Source organism: Aspergillus wentii (genome assembly GCF_001890725.1).
Source record: "Aspergillus wentii DTO 134E9 unplaced genomic scaffold ASPWEscaffold_2, whole genome shotgun sequence".
Classification (NCBI taxonomy): Eukaryota; Fungi; Ascomycota; class Eurotiomycetes; order Eurotiales; family Aspergillaceae; genus Aspergillus; species Aspergillus wentii.
In genome coordinates, this window is record NW_024467833.1 from 1,927,643 (window position 1) to 1,946,889 (window position 19,247).

The 19,247-nt window shown below is 48.1% G+C and overlaps 9 protein-coding genes across 9 annotated transcripts; 5 read left to right on the forward strand and 4 right to left on the reverse strand.

Moving 5' to 3' along the window:
• Positions 1-42: 42 nt before the first annotated feature.
• On the forward strand, positions 43-1,002 carry ASPWEDRAFT_36457 (BTB/POZ domain-containing protein). The gene is made up of 2 exons (XM_040834465.1): positions 43-118; positions 193-1,002. Coding segments are annotated over exons 1-2 (594 nt in total). The 5' UTR covers positions 43-117; the 3' UTR covers positions 786-1,002.
• Positions 1,003-1,795: 793 nt separating this feature from the next.
• ASPWEDRAFT_103026 (uncharacterized protein) lies at positions 1,796-3,486 on the forward strand (the record flags this gene model as incomplete). Its single annotated transcript, XM_040827534.1, has 4 exons — positions 1,796-2,469; positions 2,522-2,870; positions 2,919-3,326; positions 3,379-3,486. The coding sequence occupies 4 exons, from the start codon at positions 1,796-1,798 to the stop codon at positions 3,484-3,486; spliced, it is 1,539 nt and encodes a 512-aa protein (XP_040692459.1).
• A 305-nt stretch (positions 3,487-3,791) lies between these two features.
• Positions 3,792-5,880, reverse strand: ASPWEDRAFT_48929 (uncharacterized protein; the record flags this gene model as incomplete). Its single annotated transcript, XM_040837184.1, has 4 exons — positions 3,792-3,810; positions 3,974-5,128; positions 5,176-5,752; positions 5,835-5,880. The coding sequence occupies 4 exons, from the start codon at positions 5,878-5,880 to the stop codon at positions 3,792-3,794; spliced, it is 1,797 nt and encodes a 598-aa protein (XP_040692460.1).
• Positions 5,881-6,188: 308 nt separating this feature from the next.
• On the forward strand, positions 6,189-7,907 carry ASPWEDRAFT_36458 (Zn(II)2Cys6 transcription factor). The gene is made up of 4 exons (XM_040834466.1): positions 6,189-6,275; positions 6,326-6,778; positions 6,829-6,972; positions 7,026-7,907. The coding sequence occupies exons 1-4, from the start codon at positions 6,216-6,218 to the stop codon at positions 7,767-7,769; spliced, it is 1,401 nt and encodes a 466-aa protein (XP_040692461.1). The 5' UTR covers positions 6,189-6,215; the 3' UTR covers positions 7,770-7,907.
• A 367-nt stretch (positions 7,908-8,274) lies between these two features.
• On the reverse strand, positions 8,275-8,986 carry ASPWEDRAFT_106433 (Rcat domain-containing protein; the record flags this gene model as incomplete). Its single annotated transcript, XM_040827808.1, has 2 exons — positions 8,275-8,350; positions 8,406-8,986. The coding sequence occupies 2 exons, from the start codon at positions 8,984-8,986 to the stop codon at positions 8,275-8,277; spliced, it is 657 nt and encodes a 218-aa protein (XP_040692462.1).
• Positions 8,987-10,379: 1,393 nt separating this feature from the next.
• ASPWEDRAFT_735414 (sulfatase family protein) lies at positions 10,380-12,007 on the forward strand. The gene has a single exon (XM_040839346.1). The coding sequence runs from the start codon at positions 10,441-10,443 to the stop codon at positions 11,872-11,874; it is 1,434 nt and encodes a 477-aa protein (XP_040692463.1). The 5' UTR covers positions 10,380-10,440; the 3' UTR covers positions 11,875-12,007.
• A 166-nt stretch (positions 12,008-12,173) lies between these two features.
• On the forward strand, positions 12,174-13,822 carry ASPWEDRAFT_57397 (uncharacterized protein; the record flags this gene model as incomplete). Its single annotated transcript, XM_040838333.1, has 3 exons — positions 12,174-12,420; positions 12,480-13,479; positions 13,534-13,822. 3 exons carry the CDS (start codon positions 12,174-12,176, stop codon positions 13,811-13,813), a joined length of 1,527 nt encoding a protein of 508 aa, XP_040692464.1. The 3' UTR covers positions 13,814-13,822.
• A 282-nt stretch (positions 13,823-14,104) lies between these two features.
• ASPWEDRAFT_149311 (uncharacterized protein) lies at positions 14,105-17,642 on the reverse strand (the record flags this gene model as incomplete). The annotated part of the gene is made up of 2 exons (XM_040829570.1): positions 14,105-16,192; positions 16,245-17,642. 2 exons carry the CDS (start codon positions 17,640-17,642, stop codon positions 14,105-14,107), a joined length of 3,486 nt encoding a protein of 1,161 aa, XP_040692465.1.
• Positions 17,643-18,142: 500 nt separating this feature from the next.
• Positions 18,143-18,874, reverse strand: ASPWEDRAFT_48934 (uncharacterized protein; the record flags this gene model as incomplete). Its single annotated transcript, XM_040837185.1, has 1 exon — positions 18,143-18,874. The coding sequence occupies one exon, from the start codon at positions 18,872-18,874 to the stop codon at positions 18,143-18,145; it is 732 nt and encodes a 243-aa protein (XP_040692466.1).
• Between the last annotated feature and the right edge of the window lie 373 nt (positions 18,875-19,247).

Genomic DNA, 19,247 nt, shown 5'->3' on the forward strand with positions numbered 1-19,247 from the left:
ACAAGACCTTCCCACAAGCACTGTCTTCCTGTGTAAACAATTCGAGACTTGGCGGGGATATTTTTGAGAACAATATGTCATCAATGAAAATTAGGATTTCAAAGGACGAGGGCAATAAGTAAGTCCTCCCCCTTTTGGCTTTGCTTCAGGCTAATCATTAGCAAAGACTTATGGGACGATCTGTTGATGTAGTGGTAGGAAATCAGCAAGAACCCTTTAGTGTCCATGAGAATTTGGTCCGCACATCTTCTCGTTTCTTTGACAAGGCTATGGCGGGTAAATGGAGGGAATCTTTACAACGCACTGTCAAACTCCCAGACGAAGAACCGAACATATTTACGCTGTACCTGCACTGGCTCTATTATGGTGCACTTCCTGTGTATTGCGACAAACCAGGTCTCGCAGGGAATTCTGAATACCTTGAGCTGGCCAAGGCCTATGTCCTGGGCGATAAATTGCTAGATTCCAAATTCCAAGACACGGTCATTGACGCCATTATCGAGAAAAGCCTCTCAAAAGCAAAAGATGGGGCTTCTTGGTACCCTGTTGGCGAAGTGATAGAGTATGTATACTGCAATACACATGAGTCCGCTCCAATTCGCGAATTACTTGTGGATATGTACGTTTATTACGGATACAGCGATTGGCTCCGAGACTATAATGAACCAGAAAATGTTCCGCAACCTTTTCTCTTGAAGCTCGCTTCGAAATTATTGGATCGGCGAGTTAAGTCTGGAGTCTCCCTGGAAGCTGAAAGGTACCATAGTCATGGCTCGAATGAATGAAATGTTCCTAATGATTTGTCAAGTTTGATGAAGGAGGACTCTAAAGTTACGGGGCGTCCGAGATATCTCGGGTTGAAATTTCAAGACTTGTATCACTACAGTTATGTATTATACAAGCAAACATTCAGTAGTATTAATATCCCGGGTCTTCGCTATAGTAGTTAATGTCTTCTGGCTAGGGTTTAAGAAGAATCGAAGTATGTATACAAAACTGGTGACACTAGTTTGCAAAGAACTGTAACTCCATTATACCTCTTCATATCAACGATCAGACCTACGTGCCGACAATGCTATTTTGCACTTCCTTTTTTTGCACCCAAAACACCAACACACTATATGATCTCCATTGCCGCTTAATACAATCTTTCAGTTCAGTGAAAAAACTCATTTATAGGATTCAGGTCCAGCAAGTACAGCGGCAAATATACTAGTTTGACTTCCACTTCTAAGCAAGTTTGCTCTATCTGCAAGGGGTAATGAAAGACATATTATATATAGCTAAAGCAGACTTTGGCTCAGGCCATTCCCGCAATGTTGGAGAAGCTCTTCAATAAAATCTTCAAAGACGGAAGCATCTACCAAGCCTCGAAACACACGCAAAAGAACAATACCATCTCAAGGCAAGTTTGAATACGTAAGGCTCTCACATATCCATCTTCTTTCCTTTTCACCATTTCAGGGCCTATAGCGTGCGCAGCGCGAGTCTTCCAGTACTCAGACAGTCATTCCTACTTTATTATTAGAATCCTAATCTGGTCAAGCTCTTCTTGGCTGATCTGGTTACTGTATCAGGCTTAGCCTATCTTATCAGACCCACTTGTTTTGATCCAAGCAGGTTTGTGGCTTGTGGCTCCTCCGAACAACTAGCCTAATTGGGAAATGCTGCATAGAGGCTGTGTTTTCTGAAGTTCATCATGACTGTATAAAAGGGCAGCTGAATTCATTAGAAACCTCATTGATTCATATTTCATATACTTACTACATATTAATTGAAAACACATCACAACAAAATGAACCGTTCAGAAGGTCCCCTTGGTATGCTCGTTCACGGAGTCACCTCGGGCATTGGCTTTGCGACCGAAGTATACGGATACAAAAAGTCGAAAAAAGCAGCGAAAAAGGAGCGAGAGCAGAAAGAACGTGAAATATCACCATCCCCTTCCGACTCTTCCCGAGAAGAGAAGAATGGATTTCCAAACGAGAAGACAACTGAAGCAGACTATGCTGCCCACGACGAAGTCGAACGCTCATGGCAACTCGACGAAGCACAAGACACCCTCGTCGAATCTAAACCCCACAAAAGCAAATCCGGCGTCGCCAACCCAGATAAGGTCATCGGCGCCTTTCTCCAACGTCAACCTCCCCCATATTCATCATCAGCAGACGGCATCCCCATACACAGACTCACATACCCCATCGCAATCCCCCAGCGCCGTCCCAAAGATAAAAAGCGAGGTTTTATCCGCGCCTACGCCCCCGACCTACAAAACATGGGCATCAACCAGGATATGTGGTTTGATTTCATCGAGACGCTGAATGAAGCCAGTCTTGCGAACCCGTGGATCAACGCGATTAATCTGGCGTCGATTGCGTTTTCGCCTCTGCCGACTGTGATTTCGCAGTCGATTTCCATGGCGATTATGGTTGCTACAACTGTTGCTATTGAGGCGCAGAGTCGGTATCGGTATGATCCCTCTAGCTCTATCACTAAGGAATAAGATGCTAATAGTGACTAGACAAAACAAAGCCCTCGACAAACTCAACAAGGAATTTTTCAACCCCCGCGGCCTCTTCTGTCTAGTAATGACCTGGGATCCGACATCTGTCAACGCCCGCACCAACGTCAACGTCCACACAACCATCCAAAACACAATCGACGGCCAGGGCAAAATGAAACATAAATTTCAATCTTCCAACGGCATCACGAATGGAATGGAGAATATGCAGACTGCACAGCTCGTCTTCCCGGGTCTGGACCTTCTCGCGTCTGCAACGGATAACGAGCAGAAGGGGTTCAAGGAGAAGATGAAACGTGGGAAGTTATTTGTGGATGATTATATGGATCGAAAGGCACAGGCGAAGTTTGTAAGTATACACCTATACCTACTTGTTCGAGGTACTAACGTTGGACAGATCGCGGAGAATCCAAATAGCCACCTCAACCAGGCTGGAAAACCAAAGTTCGTCTCTAAATATGCTGATCCTACGCATCCTATGCATAGCGGTTTATCCAATATTATGGGCCGCCAACAGCAGAACGGTGGCTCTGGCGGAGGAACCAGCTCTGGACGACGGGATGGCATGGAAAGAGGGATGGGAGGGAGAGGAGGTGGCGGTCCTCTGGGACTGGTCAACATGGCTATACAGGCTGTTGGTGATCATGGCCAAAATCGGAGTACTCCACCTGCCCCGTACGGTTCTAACTCTGAACATTACGATGAGCACAAGGGACAGCAACAATATCAATATCAACAACCATACCAACAAGGCAGTGCAGGAGCTGGTGCTGGGGGTTTAAGCCTAGGCAACCTCTTTCGTTCGGTAAGTCGTCTGGTCCCAGATATATCGCATGAATTGACTGACATTCATACAGAAAGTACTCTACCTAATGGTCGTCAACATGCCAACTGACGACGAAATGGCTCAAGCGCAACGGTTGACTGCTGACTGGAATATCCAGGGGCATCAACAGGAATTCTAGTTTTATTATAGATCGTGTCGTTTTCTTATTTGCGATATCCTATCTTGCTAGTATAATTAATTCATCCGAATATAATCTAATTATACATGACAGTCTATAGATCACAATAGTCTTAGTATTTACTGTTTTGCCAGTTGCAGTCTTCCTAGCATAGTAAATAGAATAGAATGAATCGTAAGAGCAAGTTAACCACTGACGCAAGACTACTTGTCTCGAAGGGTTGTAAGCCAGGTAGGAGAAGATCGCTTAGAGACGAGTAATATTACCGACTGAAGATAATCACTGGAAAAAGGATACAATGAATTTTATAATATAATATAAAAGCTAGTCCGTTTTCCTATCCCTTTTTTGAATTATTCAGCGCCTTGCTCCATGTTCAGTAACTTCAAACTTGGACTATCATTGATGGATATAATTCTATTAGTGTTCTATATTACTATACAGATACTGATGAAAAGCTCATGTTCAAGATCGCGACTAAGACAACAACACCTCCGGCTGATACGGCGCCGGAGTCCTATCATCAATCGTCCCATTCCAGCAATATTTCTGAAAGCACCGAGCACAAGCCTCCGGAACAGGCGTATCAGTTCGATCAAACGACCGGCTGAGAACCGCGCATCCCACACAAGTCGACCAATTCGAGTCAAAAGTGCCATTCGCCCGAGTCGCAATGTTATAACCATTAGTAATCATGGCGTCGCGGGCAGACGCATTGTAACTCGTCTCGGTAATCGTCACGTTCGACATGTACGTAATGGGTTGGTTGGGGAGGTACACGACCAACGGCGCGGGGGTGGTCATATTGGAACTATCACAGCCGAAGAAGGCCGGACGGGCATTCAGACCCAGATTGACGAAGGTATTGTTGTCTGGGATGGAAGGGAAGGAGGTGTCGTTGGCGAGACCGGCGAGGGTGCGTTCGTAGGTGTGCATGAGCGAGGAGCCAGTCGGCCAGTTGTCGCCATAGCTATTGTAGGAGTCGACGGCGAAGATGATGTCCACGTTGCGCTTTCGTTGAATGAGAGGGTTGAGGGGGATGTTTTCGCTGTTTTCGCCACCGTCGACGACGGTTAAGCGTGTGTCTTGTGCGAATGGGGATGTGGCTTTGTTGTATTGGTAGAATGGGTTGGGGTCGTAGGCTGCGGGGCCGTTGGTGGTTGAGTTGGATGAGCTGACGGCGCTTCGGAAGTCATTGAGATAGGTATTTACCTCCTTTGCGACGGAAGAGTTGGCTGGGTATTGATGTATCAATGCACGTAGGGTCTGGGCAATGTCATTCCCTCCCTCGTTCCATGTATCGCTCGACGTGCCGGTGATGAAACCGGCATTGTCAAAGCCACGCACGCAAGTCTCGTTATCTGGCACGACACCGTCCACAAATCGAGTGCCCAGATACTCGAGTGGGGCGAAGCCATAGATGTTGTCGTCGTAAGTGCCAAATTCCCACGGGGAGATTTCATACATCGGATCTGTCATGTTGGCGTCCTCTGAGGACTTGTCGAAGAACTGGCCATCAGCGACGACCAGAGGGAGTGGCATATCGCCGTGTTGGAAGGCGCTGGTCTTTGCAATGGAAGACCATGTAAGGTCGACTCCGCCATGGCTGGCGTTGAAAAAGTAGTACCCTTGCATCCGGCCCCTACAACGGTTAGTATGCTTTAATAACAGCAAGAAGAAGGCGCTTACCAGAAATCCGTATCACTAGTCACAAACCCAGCGTCCTTCTTCGCCTTGACCTGGGCCGTGATCTGAGCCCAAAACTGCGTACGATTCATACTATCCGGCCCATAAATAATAGCCGGGGAAGAAAAATCCCAAAAGTCCTCCTGCAGCGCAGAGATCGTCGTGAAATTATTCATATACACCGAGCCCAGCATCCACGAGCCCCCACTAAGTGCTGAAAAATAAGTAGCCGACTGCAGCAAACCACCCAGCTGGCCGTGTGCAGTTGTACCCTCGGTACGGGCATCGAAGGCTTTGATGGCGCCGGCACCGGTTAGGGCGGCTGTCATGCCACCACCTGATACGGCGAGGGCGATATTGGGGAGGTTGGATGGGTTGCAAAAGTGGTTGTTGAGGTAGCTGACGGCGTCGAAGTTGTCGATCTCGACGTGTCCGAAGAAGTCTTTTAGGGCTGATGCGGTCTTAGCGCGTCGAGTGGTGAGCCAAGATGTTTCTTCGGGGGACAGAGTGGAAGCGCCCCGAAGAGATGGTCGGCTTGCTGGACAGGTAGCATGGACTGGGGCATAGCCGTTCGGTGTAACTCGGTGGGTTGGTGGGTGAGGAACAGCAGTTGCATCTGGACGCATTAGTATTTGTATACAAAACCGAAAATAGTGACTTACAGGGCAACAGGCCCAAGGCAATTGAGAGAGAAAGAGTAGCCTTCATGATCCAGGTGACTGAAGTGACTATTTTGAGAACCAGGAATGTGCTTGTCTGTCTATAGATATAGACATAGATACAGATTTAAATCTTAATATAGACGCTAACCCCAATGCAGCAACGAGCTCAGCCAGGAAATGTGGGGGCCAAACAGGTGGGGCCAGGTGACGTTTTTAGGCCCCCAACAGGGCAGGCAAGCCTTTCGGCCCGAATCTGCAAACCGTGGCTGTGTTTTTCCTGCAGCCAAGGAGTTAAAAAGCAAGCAATTCCCCAGCTAGCTCTTGGGCCTCCGAACTTGTTACCGCTTTGGGGGTGTTCATCAGACCCACATCCATCCTGCGATGATTTACCGAGGAAAAATCAGCCTAGGATGTGCCTTGTGCCGCAAGCGACGGCTGGCAGTGAGTACGTGTCTAGAGTGGGGAATCATTAGCTGAAATATAATATACAGTGCGATAGGGGTAGGCCGTCGTGTTCGCAATGCTTACGAGTTAATAAAAAATGCTATGGATATCGAGATCCCAATGCACTGCGGGTCTACGATCAGACCAAGGAAGTCATCACACGCAGTGCGACTGTGGAGAGAATAGTTCCTCAGCCTGTCTCAATCACCAATGACGACCGAGCCATCTCTCACCTCTTCCACTACTATGTCGGCACTGTGCAAAACCCAGGTGTAATGTCGTACTTGCCAGCCCTACTGAGTACAGATCCCTCTCCTGCGCTCCAAGCCACCATCAAAGCCATAGGGCTGGCCAGTATACCGAGAAGGCCGGAATTAAAACGACTGGCAGCGGAGCAATACGGCATAGCCCTGCGCGCGACCAATAACGCGCTCAGGCACCCTGATTCGGCATTGTCCGACTCCACTCTGGGTGCTGTGTTCTTGCTGGGTGGGTATGAGGTGGGTTTCCTACCACACGTTGTCACCTGAGACTTTCTCATCCATGGCAGATGATAACATGTCAAGCCTCGGACTTTCTGCATAACTGGATAAACCATGTTCATGGCGCGACGAAGCTACTCGAGCTACGAGGCGCAGGGCAGTTAGACACGCAGGCCGGGCTGGAATTGTTTATCATCGTGCGTATTCAAAATGTAGTCACTTATTCGCCAATAGCTTTCTATTCTACTCTAATACATTATTGCAGGCAATCAGCAGCATGTTTTTCAGACTTCCCAGCCACAGCTACAATTCGCCAAAGATAGCAGCATTGTCCGAAGCTGCAAGAGCCAAGGGGAACCAACATTTCCAGCCAATTGAAGATTTGTTCGATCTACTCGTCGAGATGAACGATCTGTATATCGAGGCTGATGGCGCAAAGTTGAATCACGAATCTATCGAGTCATGGATCGCGAGAGCTCTCCATCTAGATGCTAAGCTACAGTCGTGGGCTATTTCGCAAAGTTCATTTTGGCAGTATACTGTCGTTGATAGATCACTAGGCAATCATATATATCCTATGTATGGTGACCGATACCATGTATACAACAGTGTCGTCATTGCCTCAATTTGGAACCACTATCGCCAAACACGGATCATCCTCAACCAGATCATCAAATCAATGTCTCTCCGTCTGGGGGCGCTACAACAGACACCTGAATATCAGCTTCTCGTGCTTGAGTGTATCGCCAACATCGCCCAGATGGCAGATGAGATTTGTGCGAGTGTCCCGTATCATTTTATCTCCGGTGAGGTGGTTTTTGGGGGTACATTCCGCCTGTTGTGGCCGTTGTTCTTTGCGGCGAAATTTGCACCCACTGAATCAGCTGTAAGGGAGTGGATACTGCATACGCTGGATGAGATTGGGAGGAGTACGGGTCTGCAGCAGGCCATTGGAATGTCGAAGGTTGTGACGGAGGAGAATTTGTCACTTATTCTCCCTGTGGCGTAGTATATATGTCTGTATATTCAAGCTTATATACACGTCATCTCGATATTTAATACGCAAGTCATGCAGACTGCATAAATACAGTTTTAGGACTTCTCTTCGAAAGCCTGGTCTATGTCATAGTGACATCGATATGAAGACCAAAAATTAAAAAGAAAACATACAACAACAAAAGTATGGTGACTCTGCTCAATCTGTCACGGGCGCTTACTGCTTTATTTAGTCATACTTTACCTACCTTAAGTATCTACACCAATGTTATCGTGTGGGGTTTCCGAATTAGGAATTTAGCGGGAGTGGGACCTTCTACTATATAATAATACTATCACCTGCAGACTCTTTCTAGATCCTGAAGAGGTCTCTGAGCTAGAATTACTTTTACTATCCCCATTCTTTAGTAATATTCACATATTCAGACATAAAAGCAACGGCACTGCAAAATCAACCTCCTATAATAAACCCAGCGACTTCACAGTGCTAACCTGGGATGTCTTAATCTATAAAAATGTCATTCGTCTCCTTCGCAGGAGCACGTTCCCCATTTTTCTCCGCAGAGGTAACAGAATTGCGCTCCGCAATTGCATCTGTTTGATTTCGTCAGCGGCATTACATATCTTGCGAGAGGAACAGATCACGCACGTCATATGATTACACCCAGTATCCAATTCCACAATGGCCCTACACGCGAAGCAACGCTGCCACTTTTCATTCAAAGCAAGAGCCAATGTAGCCTGTAGATCGTGATCCTCGGGGCAGTCATCCCGATGAGCAGGTTTCTTGCAAATGGTGCATGTTACGCTGCCACAGTGGGTACATCCCGCTCTATCTGATGTGACCTGGCGCGGATGAAGGAACCGATTGCACTCGGTATTGCTGCAGTATGTTCTGTCGACTGTGGAAAACTCGATCTCGGCGTTGCTGAACGAATCGAGCTGTTGGGGTGTCATTTTGCCCGAGATTAGAAAACTGGGGATCACCTGGCCATGGCATTTCGGGGGGAAGAGGCTTTGGTCGTTTGTTGATAGGAGGAATAGATTTTTGAGACAGTTTGTGCAGTAGAGATCTTTGCAGGGCAACCGGACAAGCTTCGATGGTTGATAGTCGTCGTAGCATACCGTGCATCTGAAAATAGCAGGGGCTGGCTTCGACAAAGCAGGCAGTCGGTGTATATTGATCTTGATTTTCACGGGTCTTGCAACTGGCACATCCACATCATCCATACTGGCGTTCTGGCCAGTATTAGACTCAGCTAGGTTTCCGTCACCCTCTGCTTGTATTTCCATCCGTGTCTCATTCGCGACGGGCTGCGCTCTATTAATACTGTGACCCCGTCTAAGATTTTTCAAAAACTCGATACGCGTGATCAACTCTTCTTGGAGAAAGTGAATGGCCTGGTCAGCATCTGAAGTGCCTCTCCAGTTGTAGAGATGAGTCAGCTCTTCGAGTCGGTCGACGACAGCTTGAATCTCATTGTTGAGATTTGACAGGAAGGACTCTGGAGTTGCCATCCTGTCGAGATGACAGATATCTGGCGATGGCGGAAAAAATGAGAAAGAGAACGAGGCGTAAGGGAAGAGGAAGGGAATGTTGGGTTGTGAGGGAAAGGGTGAAACAGAGATGATGCCTAGACACCCGAATCAGGCAATAGCTTAGGCAGTCGACATCGCCTCACATTCCAGGCTCCTACCATCTTTCCCAAACTTACCAATCGAAGTTATTCCACCAGAGGCCAGAAGACTTGGAATCCTCTTTTATCCTCACATCATAACATTTCAACGAGAAGAAATATAGCAATTAATGTCCTGCAGTCTCAGTCACCACCGACAGTTGTCGCGTCTTCGTAGCAACCACATGGCAGTACCGCAAACCCTACTAAGAATCCTTAGTAATATTTCCCCGGAAGAGCTCAACATATGCGAGAAAAGAACCGAAAGAAGAATGGCATCATAAAAACACTGGGATAGCTGTGCTGATGAGCTCCTGGCAAGTATACGACAGAGTTTTTGGCTCCTTGCTCCTTTACGTTACTTGATTTGATGGCTAGTTTTCTTGGTGAAACTTTGTCTCCCCGGACATATGCAAAGACGAGAACGATGAACATACATAAAGGACATGAGGATGATGATTGTAGTTTGAAGATCCATAGCAACAGTCGAGTGCAAGTACAGCCTTGGGCTACGCGGTCCAGGCATAATTTTACGCTGCGCACAAATCCAATACAAAAGGTTCGATTCATCAAAGATACAGACACTGCTGTCAACGTCGAAGATGCAATTAGCAACATGGCGACGAGGATCCACATCTCGAAAAGGCTTCCCAAATCGACTGGTTAGGCAAAGCCAGAGCAAATAAGGTTTTCGGGGATTTGATATCTAGAGTTGATTGCTCTCCAACACTACTCAGGGGCTAGGACTTATCTATGGCGTGATTTGACCACGGGAATGATTCAACGGAAGTCGGGAATTTTCCTGAAACGGGCTGCTGTGCCAGATATATACTGATTGGTTGAATCGCATCGGTAGTATGAGGTGCGAAATATGCTTTTGACGCTATCTGGAATAGCAATTAACAACGTGCACTGACCTCCTCTATCCCAACTATAATACCGTGTCAGATAAATAAGCCATGGCGCAATGAATACTCAATCGATTACCAACTTCTTTTAGCTGCTAAAATGGCTTCTCGAAAGAACATTCTCCTAGTCATTGCGGACGACCTAGGCCGCTCGTTAGGCTGTTATGGAGAGAAAGCCATCAAAACGCCTCATATCGACGCGCTCGCCACAAATGGCACCTTATTTGAGAATGCTTTTGCCAGCACGGCATCGTGCAGTGGGAGTCGCTCTGTGATCTACACTGGCCTGCACACGCATCAAAACGGCCAATATGGATTGAACCATTTCACGCATCACTTTATGACCTTCGATCACATCCAAACAGCGCCAAAGCTCTTGCGCGACCATGGCTATCTGACTGGAATCATTGGGAAGATCCATGTAGGGCCTCCTACTGTTTATCCTTGGGAGGTCGTGGTAGAAAGCCCAAGCCGGGACGTGGCATGGGTGGCGGACGAAGTTGAGTCGTTCCTGGACCTGGCGCAAGACAAGGAGCGTCCTTTCTTTCTTACAGTCGGATACATGGATCCTCATCGGGACTCTACACGAGGCGGGTTCGGGAACGGTGATGATCAGGTGTCATCTGCGGATGAGATCTACGAGCCCGAACAGGTGGTGGTTCCTGATTTCCTGTCCGATATGCCCGAGGTCCGTCAAGAGCTGGCTGAATACTACCGTTCTATTGCGAGAGTGGATCGCGGGCTCGGTTTGATCATGGACGCTTTGCGGAAGTATAACGTGGATGATGAGACACTGGTTATTTTCCTCAGTGACAACGGCCCGCCATTTCTGAACTCCAAAACGACGCTCTATGATGCAGGCATCCATCTGCCTCTTATTATCCGTCAGCCTGGTGGTGCTAGAGAGGTGAAGAACCAGAACCTCATCTCTTTCACAGATATTCTGCCGACCATTCTCGACTGGGCTGGGTATCGCGAATCTCCAGATGCTTCTCCCTCACCCCAGCGTAAGGGCCAATCCCTCCTACCGATTCTTTCCAATCCATCAGTAGAGGGCAATTGGGAGAAGGTGTTTGGCTCACACACCTTCCACGAGATCACCAACTACTATCCCACTCGCTTCATCCGCACAAATCGGTACAAGTATCATCGCAACATAGCTTGGAAACTGGACTTTCCGTTCTCAACGGATCTATACGCATCGCTTTCTTGGGAGGGTATCCGAAATAGTCGCGGAGAGCAAGTGACGATTGGACGGCGCCCGTTGGAAGCGTACATCCGTCGCCCAGCCGAAGAGCTCTACGATTTGCAGGAAGATCCTAATGAAGTTGTCAATCTTGCCTTGGACTCGAAGTACGAGACTCTGCTGCTCAGCTTACGAGCAGAAATGAAGAAATGGCAACACGACACGCAGGATCCTTGGCTGGTCCAAGACGGTGTCTCTCTGCTGGAAATGAAAGGTCACATTGACGCGGGACTGGAGATACCCGATCGATTTGATTTTGATGCTGCGATACCCGGATCTAATAATTAGATAAATAGGGTCGGTTTAATTTTCTGTTTTCTGTATTCATTCTTAATGGAGGATTCTGCATCGACTGCGCTAAGGCCTCCAATCCTCCCGTCGTGTCAATATATCATCTCCTCGACCATGTGCTCGGACTCAAACTTAAACTATATCCTTCCAATCAAACTTATCCACTCTATTGCGCAACCCATACTAGGTATCACGACTGAGATGAAGATACGAACGGCACACTCTCTTCCCTAGGCTTGAATATAAATACCGTATGATGCGCCATGAAAGAATTACTGAGAAGAAAGAACATTAAAATGCCCTTTCCATACAAAGACAGCCGGTTCTACCAGAGCTTCACTCCTCAACTGTTAGGCTCTGTAAGCTTGATCGCACTATCCACGTTCAATTATGGGTTCGATAACCAGGGCATCGCTACCAGCCAGGCAATGGCAGCATACAAACGACAGTTTGGTGTTTATAATGCAAAGACGCACACATGGGCAATTCCAACGTACTGGACGTCTTTGCTGAATAGCCTCAATTTTATCGGTTTTGCTGTAGGTGAGTTTAATTCTGCGGTTCGAATGATCAAATGATGCCTCTGACACATTTACCGCCAGGGCTATATCTGGGAAGTCTCATCAGCGCACGGTACGGCCGCAGAATGGCAATGTTCTGCATGTCACTGTGGGCGTTGATGTCTGCCACGGTTCTCATCACGTCCTCGACAATCGAGCAAGTCCTCGCGGGCAGAATCTTAAACTATGCATACATCGGCATGGAACTCGCAACTTGTCCGGTTTTCCAAGCGGAAATCGTCCCTGCCCCGATCAGAGGATTAGCGGTAGGGACATACCAGACCAGTCTCTTGTTAGGCGGCATCATCATCAACAGTGTCTGTCGCGGAACAAGTAATCTCGATAGCAATGCTGCGTGGAGAATCCCCCAAGGCCTGTTCTATATCGTTCCCACAATCATAGCGTGTAGCATCTGGTTCATTCCCGAATCGCCCAGATGGCTGTTGCTTAACGATCGTGCTGAAGAAGCGTTGGACTCACTTCAACGACTCCGATCTTCTCAGCCCGGCTACGATCCCCAGCAGGAACTCGCCCTTCTCCGACTATCCCTGCACGAAGAGAAAGACCAAGGAACGTACCTGGATCTATTCAAAGGAAGCAACCGAAAACGGACCTTCATCGCCATCGGCATGAACTTCTTCATCCAGGCAACCGGCTCCCCATTTACCGCCGCATACGGAACGCTCTTCGTGCAATCGCTCAACTCGCTAAATCCATTCGATTTCTCCATCATGAGTTCCTGCATCAACACCCTCTCGTGCCTGGTTGCCATCTGCATCACTGATCGCATCGGACGACGACCCCTCTTGATGATCGGCTCTTGTCTCCAGATCGTCTGGCTATTTACAATGGCCGCATTGGGAACAGTCAGTTCTCCATCTGCGGCACAGAAGCAAACGATCGTTGCCGTCACGGCCTTGTCCTCTGCAAGCTTGTGTATGAGCTGGGATCCGCTCAACTATATCATCACGACGGAGCTTCCGGCCCCGAAACTGCGTGATAAGACGCAGCGGGTGGCCTCGTTCGTCAATATTCTTACAAAGTATGCGTCCTCCCACTTTTACTACTGTGCGTACTAATCCATTTCCATCAACAGCTTCGTCTTCTCATTCAGCGTTCCCTACCTTCTCAACGCCCCATATGCGAATCTCCATGCAAAAGTTGGATTCATCTTCGGGAGTCTTGCATGCTGTTCTCTTGTCTTTGCTTACTTCTGCGTTCCGGAAATGCGGGGCAAATCTCTCGAAGAGGTTGATCGGATGTTTCAGGATGGGGTGCCGGTCCGCAATTTTAACAGGGAGAATAGCGCTTTGAAAGATATGGCTGATGAGAGCCTGGATGCAGATGTCGAAGTGGTGGGCACTGCGAAGATTTGATCAGGCTGTGCTTTCTTGGATTGTGTGTTTTCCTTTGGATAGACTAGACAACTAATCCTTTAGTATTGGGAATAGACGTAGAAAGCTCGATCAAAAATAAATATTTAGACAATTTTTGTGGAATACTCATAGCCTTATGGTCTTCGCGATCTTTATAGCAGCACATACCGCATATTAAATCTCTACTTTACAGCAGTAATCCCAGAGTAATGGACCATATGAGCCATACGAAGACTACAATATACAGTAAAAGTTCAATGCATTCATTTCCAAAATAATCAGCTAATATAATCACCTCCGATAGCGAGCTGGCCCTTCGCGATCCAGGTCCACGATATCACGACCTTGGAACTCGCACTCGGACACCGGCTTATCCACGTTCTCAGGATCAGAAAGCCAGGCCACTGCGCACAGATACTCCGTCATAATATTGTACACATCCTTTGCCCTCAACTGAGCATCGTCGTATTTCACAGTCAGTCGTAACAGATCACCCTCCATCATCCCGGGCAGCCAGAAAAGACCAAAGTCGGACCGAGAAATGTTTTCGATGACCTTGATGGGATCGGAGGCGTGTTCCTTGTATCCTCCCATCCTCCAGTTGAGGCTTTGGCGGAAGATGATGTCGAGGAAGGATTTGGAGTCTGCTTCATCCAGCTTTCGGCATATTTCATCCATGGGAGCGTATATATGGGAAACAATATCATCTTGATCCTTGCTCATCCGGGATAGAAGCTGGAATGCCGTTTCCTCTGGTGTGATTGTCGTGCGGCTGAGACATTGGTTGATTGTAGGCCCGTCGATTTCTAAAATGTCGATACCTTTATTGTCGGGGTGGCTGTCGTCGGCAGATGGCCAGGTTCTGCCTGATTCGACAAGTCCAAAGATTGCCTCCTTCGCTCCAGTCATGCGGACATTGATTAATGCGCAGGCGCATCTGGCAATTATCGGAGGTGTGATGGCAAACTTGTGTTGCAATTCGGGGATCTTGGGCACATGGACAGCGCGGGTGATACCTCTGGTTCCAACGCTTTTGTCTCCATCCAGAAGAGGTCGCTCACTGGGGTGGCCGGGGGTTTTGTCGCTGTGGACCCAGCCTTGGTTGTCACCTTTGAGCCAGTGTGGTGCAATCTGCCGTGGCCACAGCGCATCCGTTGCACTCGATACTCCTCGAATGCTGTGAACGTGAAAGTCAACTGCTTTCTGGGCTGCGGGCCCAGCTCGGTTTCCTTGGTAGTCTGCGATATAATCACGGTATGGGTGGAAATTGAGAAGCTGGTCCTTGCGGTTTAGAAGATCCTTGAGGTCTTGAAACCATCGAAGCAGGATGTGGGCATCGAACGTAAGATGGTGCAGATGCATGACGATTCCAACAACTGATGGATTCTCCACTCTGACAATAGTAGCCCTGAACAACGGCCCTTTTCCATCGATGTAGTCATAGTCGGGATCATTCAGCTTATATGTTTCGACACTGTTTATGTCTTCAACAATCCCGCCGTCAATAACCTGTAGCCTCATCCAATCCTCACTGGGATGCATGACCAGATATAGATCTTGTTCCGCATCATATGTAACAGGCGTAGACCGCAGCAGTGGATGACGTTGTAGCCAAGTGTGCAAGGCTGCCTGAACATCTGCGACAGTGAGTGATGAGTTCGCAATCCACGACATCCGAGTGTTCCACGAGTTCGGCCTGTATCCATAGTAGGTCCGTTTCACACAGTCTGCAACCGGCACGACTTCTTCGACATCATGCCATCCTAATCCAATCGCGTCCAACTTGGAAGAGGCCACCTTTTCTGCCCGCTCCATGTCGAGCTGTGCCGGAAGAGCATGGACTGAGTCACGACAGTGAGAGTCGTTGACATTTTTTCTTTCGTTGAGCAGTTGTGCCTGTTTTCGAATTGTGTTGAACTTGATCAAATCAGTCTGCGTGATGACCAGTTGCAGCTTTTGGCTTATCAGGTGGCAAAACTGGATTTGCATCATACTATCGGCGAAGGTTCGTATCGAGGCATCATGGTCGATGTCCCTAGGTTCCAAACCCGTTACGCCGGACCATAGTGTGGTTAATTCTGCTGTAAGGTCGTCGGAAGAGATTGGATTGTCGACGGTGACCTGATTGAGATGCTCAGTCACCCATTCTCGAAGCACTGTTTTCTGGATTTTGCCAGAGGTTGTAGTGGGATAGTTATCCTTTCCAAGGTCATCCTGGAGATCAAGAATGCGCGCTGGGGCAAATAATGGACCGAGTTCATTCAAAGCCTTCACCTGAAGGGCTTTTTTCACTGGCAATTGGCCTGAAGGATCTTTTCGCATCACAGCAACAGGCACTTCGCCCGCAACAGCATCTGGAGTTCCGACAACATACACGTCCTATTACAAAAAGTCAACACCCCTTGATCAAACCAGGTCGAGGCTGACTCACCTTGATCCCATTCACCTCGCCCAAGCACTGTTCGATTTTCAACGGAGATATGTTCTCGCCACCCCGGATAATGAGATCTTTATACCTGCCGAGTATATAAACAAAGCCCTCGCCGTCCATATACCCTTGATCTCCTGTAGCTATCCAGTTCACCCCGTCCTCATGATACGATGAACCATTACTCAAGCCCATATAGCCACCAAACACTGGAAGACCACCGAGGTGCACCTCGCCAATCTCGTCTTTGTGGATAGGGACGCGACTTCCTTCAGCACAGATCCGGGCTCGCCCACCGTAGAATACCTTCCCAACAGAGACATCCCTTTTTGCCAGGTCCAAGGACGTGTCATCGAGGGAGGTATTGACGAAAGGTATGCCCTCCGTCATGCCATATCCTACCATAACCCTTGTCGCCCCCAGCTCCCTACAACGTTTCACAACGTCCAATGTCACTGGAGCACCGCCTAGAAGAACCTCAAACGAAACGCCAGAGCTGTGCTGAGGCGACACACAGTTCAATAAAGCATGTATCATGGCCGGGACACAGGGGGCTGTAACCCGTTGGTAGGATCTGATCAGCTGCAAGGTGCTCTGTGGGTTAAAAGAAAAGCTTGGGAAGATGACAGTAGCACCAGCCAGCCAGAATGCAAGAGTAAACGCAATATTGAAGACATGAAAATTGGGCAAATGCTGGCAAAGATTAGAACTGGGGACTAGGTTCAACTCCTGCATAAATCCCAACCCTTGGGCACCGATCGAGATGGATGTGTGCGGACAACCTTTGGGGAGTGCAGTGGTACCACTCGTGAACAAAATAAGCAATGTATCATCTGGACTCCCGGGCTCAGGCAAAGCAGGAATATCTAGTAAGGGTTCCGACATGATTGTGGACAGCGTCGTCCACCCAGCCGATATAGTAGTCTCTTCACCGTCGCTGACAACGCACTGTACAATAGGCCGTTGGCCTTGATCGATTGTGATCTGGTCAATCCGGCTCGCCATGGCCTCGGTCGATACAAAGATTGCTGCTGGTTCCAGCTGGTCCAGGAGAAACAAAACATCCCGTGCGTCGCGATCGAGCACCCGCGGATCCAGTGGCACGAATTGGCAGCCCAGGCGGGCAGATGCCCAGAAAAGAAGTGCCCACTGGGCTTGGTTATACATGAGGGTCACGATCCCACTTTCATGACCAACACCTTTGGCAGATAGACGGGCGGCCAGTTGGATGCTCTTCTCCTGTAACTGAGCAAAGGTCCAGCGCAGATTGTCCTGATGGAGAGATATGATGGCATCATGATCTGGGAATTGGTCGGCGACTTGATCGAGAAGTGTGATTAAATGGGCGGTTGACGCCTTTTGGTTTTCATGGCAGGCTTCGGCCAGCAAATAGTTCGCCATTATTGATGGGGATTGAGATACAAGGCGAAAGAAAATATGGTAGAAGAAAGATCGGACGTACGAAGAATATCTCATATGGGTTTCTATATCATCTGCCTCTCACTAGACTTCATGGCTTGTACCCCTGTACTGCCGAGCTGAATGATCGTCCATCAGGATTGTCGGGAATTAAAAGTTCGAGAATCACTAGTTCAATATTAAGTTTCCCATGAGGGCTGGAATTCAATAGTGTTCTCTTGAGCGGATACCAGATCGACCCAACCAACTCTGATCGGCTGAAGAGGATTTCTTTTTATTGTTGTTTACTTTCTTAGCTGGACAGGGTAGGGCTGGCAGAAGTTATGGAATTATCAATTCACTACTAAGCCGACTTCAGTTCCTTTTTAACACCAATAGGCCTGAACTCATGGTAAACAAATAATCAAATACAAACTGCTTGACATAAATTACTATGCAGAAATCTCCTATTTCGGTAATCATATTAAAGTCAAATATGCTTGTTACAGCCGCGCCAAATTAGGTTCACCCTCCCATGGAATAATCTTCACCAATATAGTGGCCAGCTCATCCAACTTATCAGGGCTGACCGAGATGTTCCACCTCCACAGTCGAGGAACGTCTCTCCTTTTGATCGTATGCGAGACTTCAAGTCCAGTTGTTCGGTAGTAATTCAAGACGGTGGGGTGCGTAGTAGTGCTCGAGCCCAACATGCGTGTTCGGAATGGCTTCGATCGATGCCCAGATCGGCGCTGAAGCTGAGCTTGCTGTCGCTTTTGGAAAGTCTGGCTGTCCTCGCTGACAGCTGCTCGCTCGGCTGTGGCAAAGGCCTCCAGAATCATGCCCCGTTGCCGGTGTTGAGGAGAAACAAACGAGGTTCCGAGGAACCAGGACGATTCATGACAGTCGTTTTCATTGTCGTGGTAGGGTTCGTGGTGACAGCGAGGTCCGTAGAGACTGGAAATCAATGCCCACTCGTTCTCCCAAACAGGGGTTTGCAGGGTACCATCATCTGCCCGGGGAACAGCGATGATGACCCTAAAAGCAGGCTCGCAGAGCATGGAAATCCATTGTGCTTCGGACATGCCGGCTTCCTTTTCGTAGGAGGACCCGAAGCTGTCAGGGGCTGTTTTGAGTGCGTTCAGGCGATATTCGATGTATTTTGGGACCCATTGCTGTACACTCGCCTCGTCATGAGGTAGTATTTCGAAGTGATATTGTGATAGCGGGGGCATGATGTGAATGGTAGAGTTGGTTTTTGCCTGAATGAATGACAAGTCTGGGGGACAGAGCGCAAGAATTTATCTTCGTCTCCCGAGTGTCTATGTCTTATATAATACTCAAGAAGTACAAATTCTGCAGCATTCAGTTGAGCTCAGCTGAATCCAGCGTTCAGTGCTAGTAGAATAAGTGGGTTCGGTAGAGAGTGAGATCGCCATTCATGTCGGCTATTGTTATGGATCATCCAACATGGCGGATATTCACAGTCATCGTAGAATATATTTGGCTGTCTCTGCGATGATCTACATATTGATTTATCTAAACTATTAGGACTTACAATAAGTAATATGCTCCCAGTGGATGCTTGAGTTTTATCTGGATAGATAA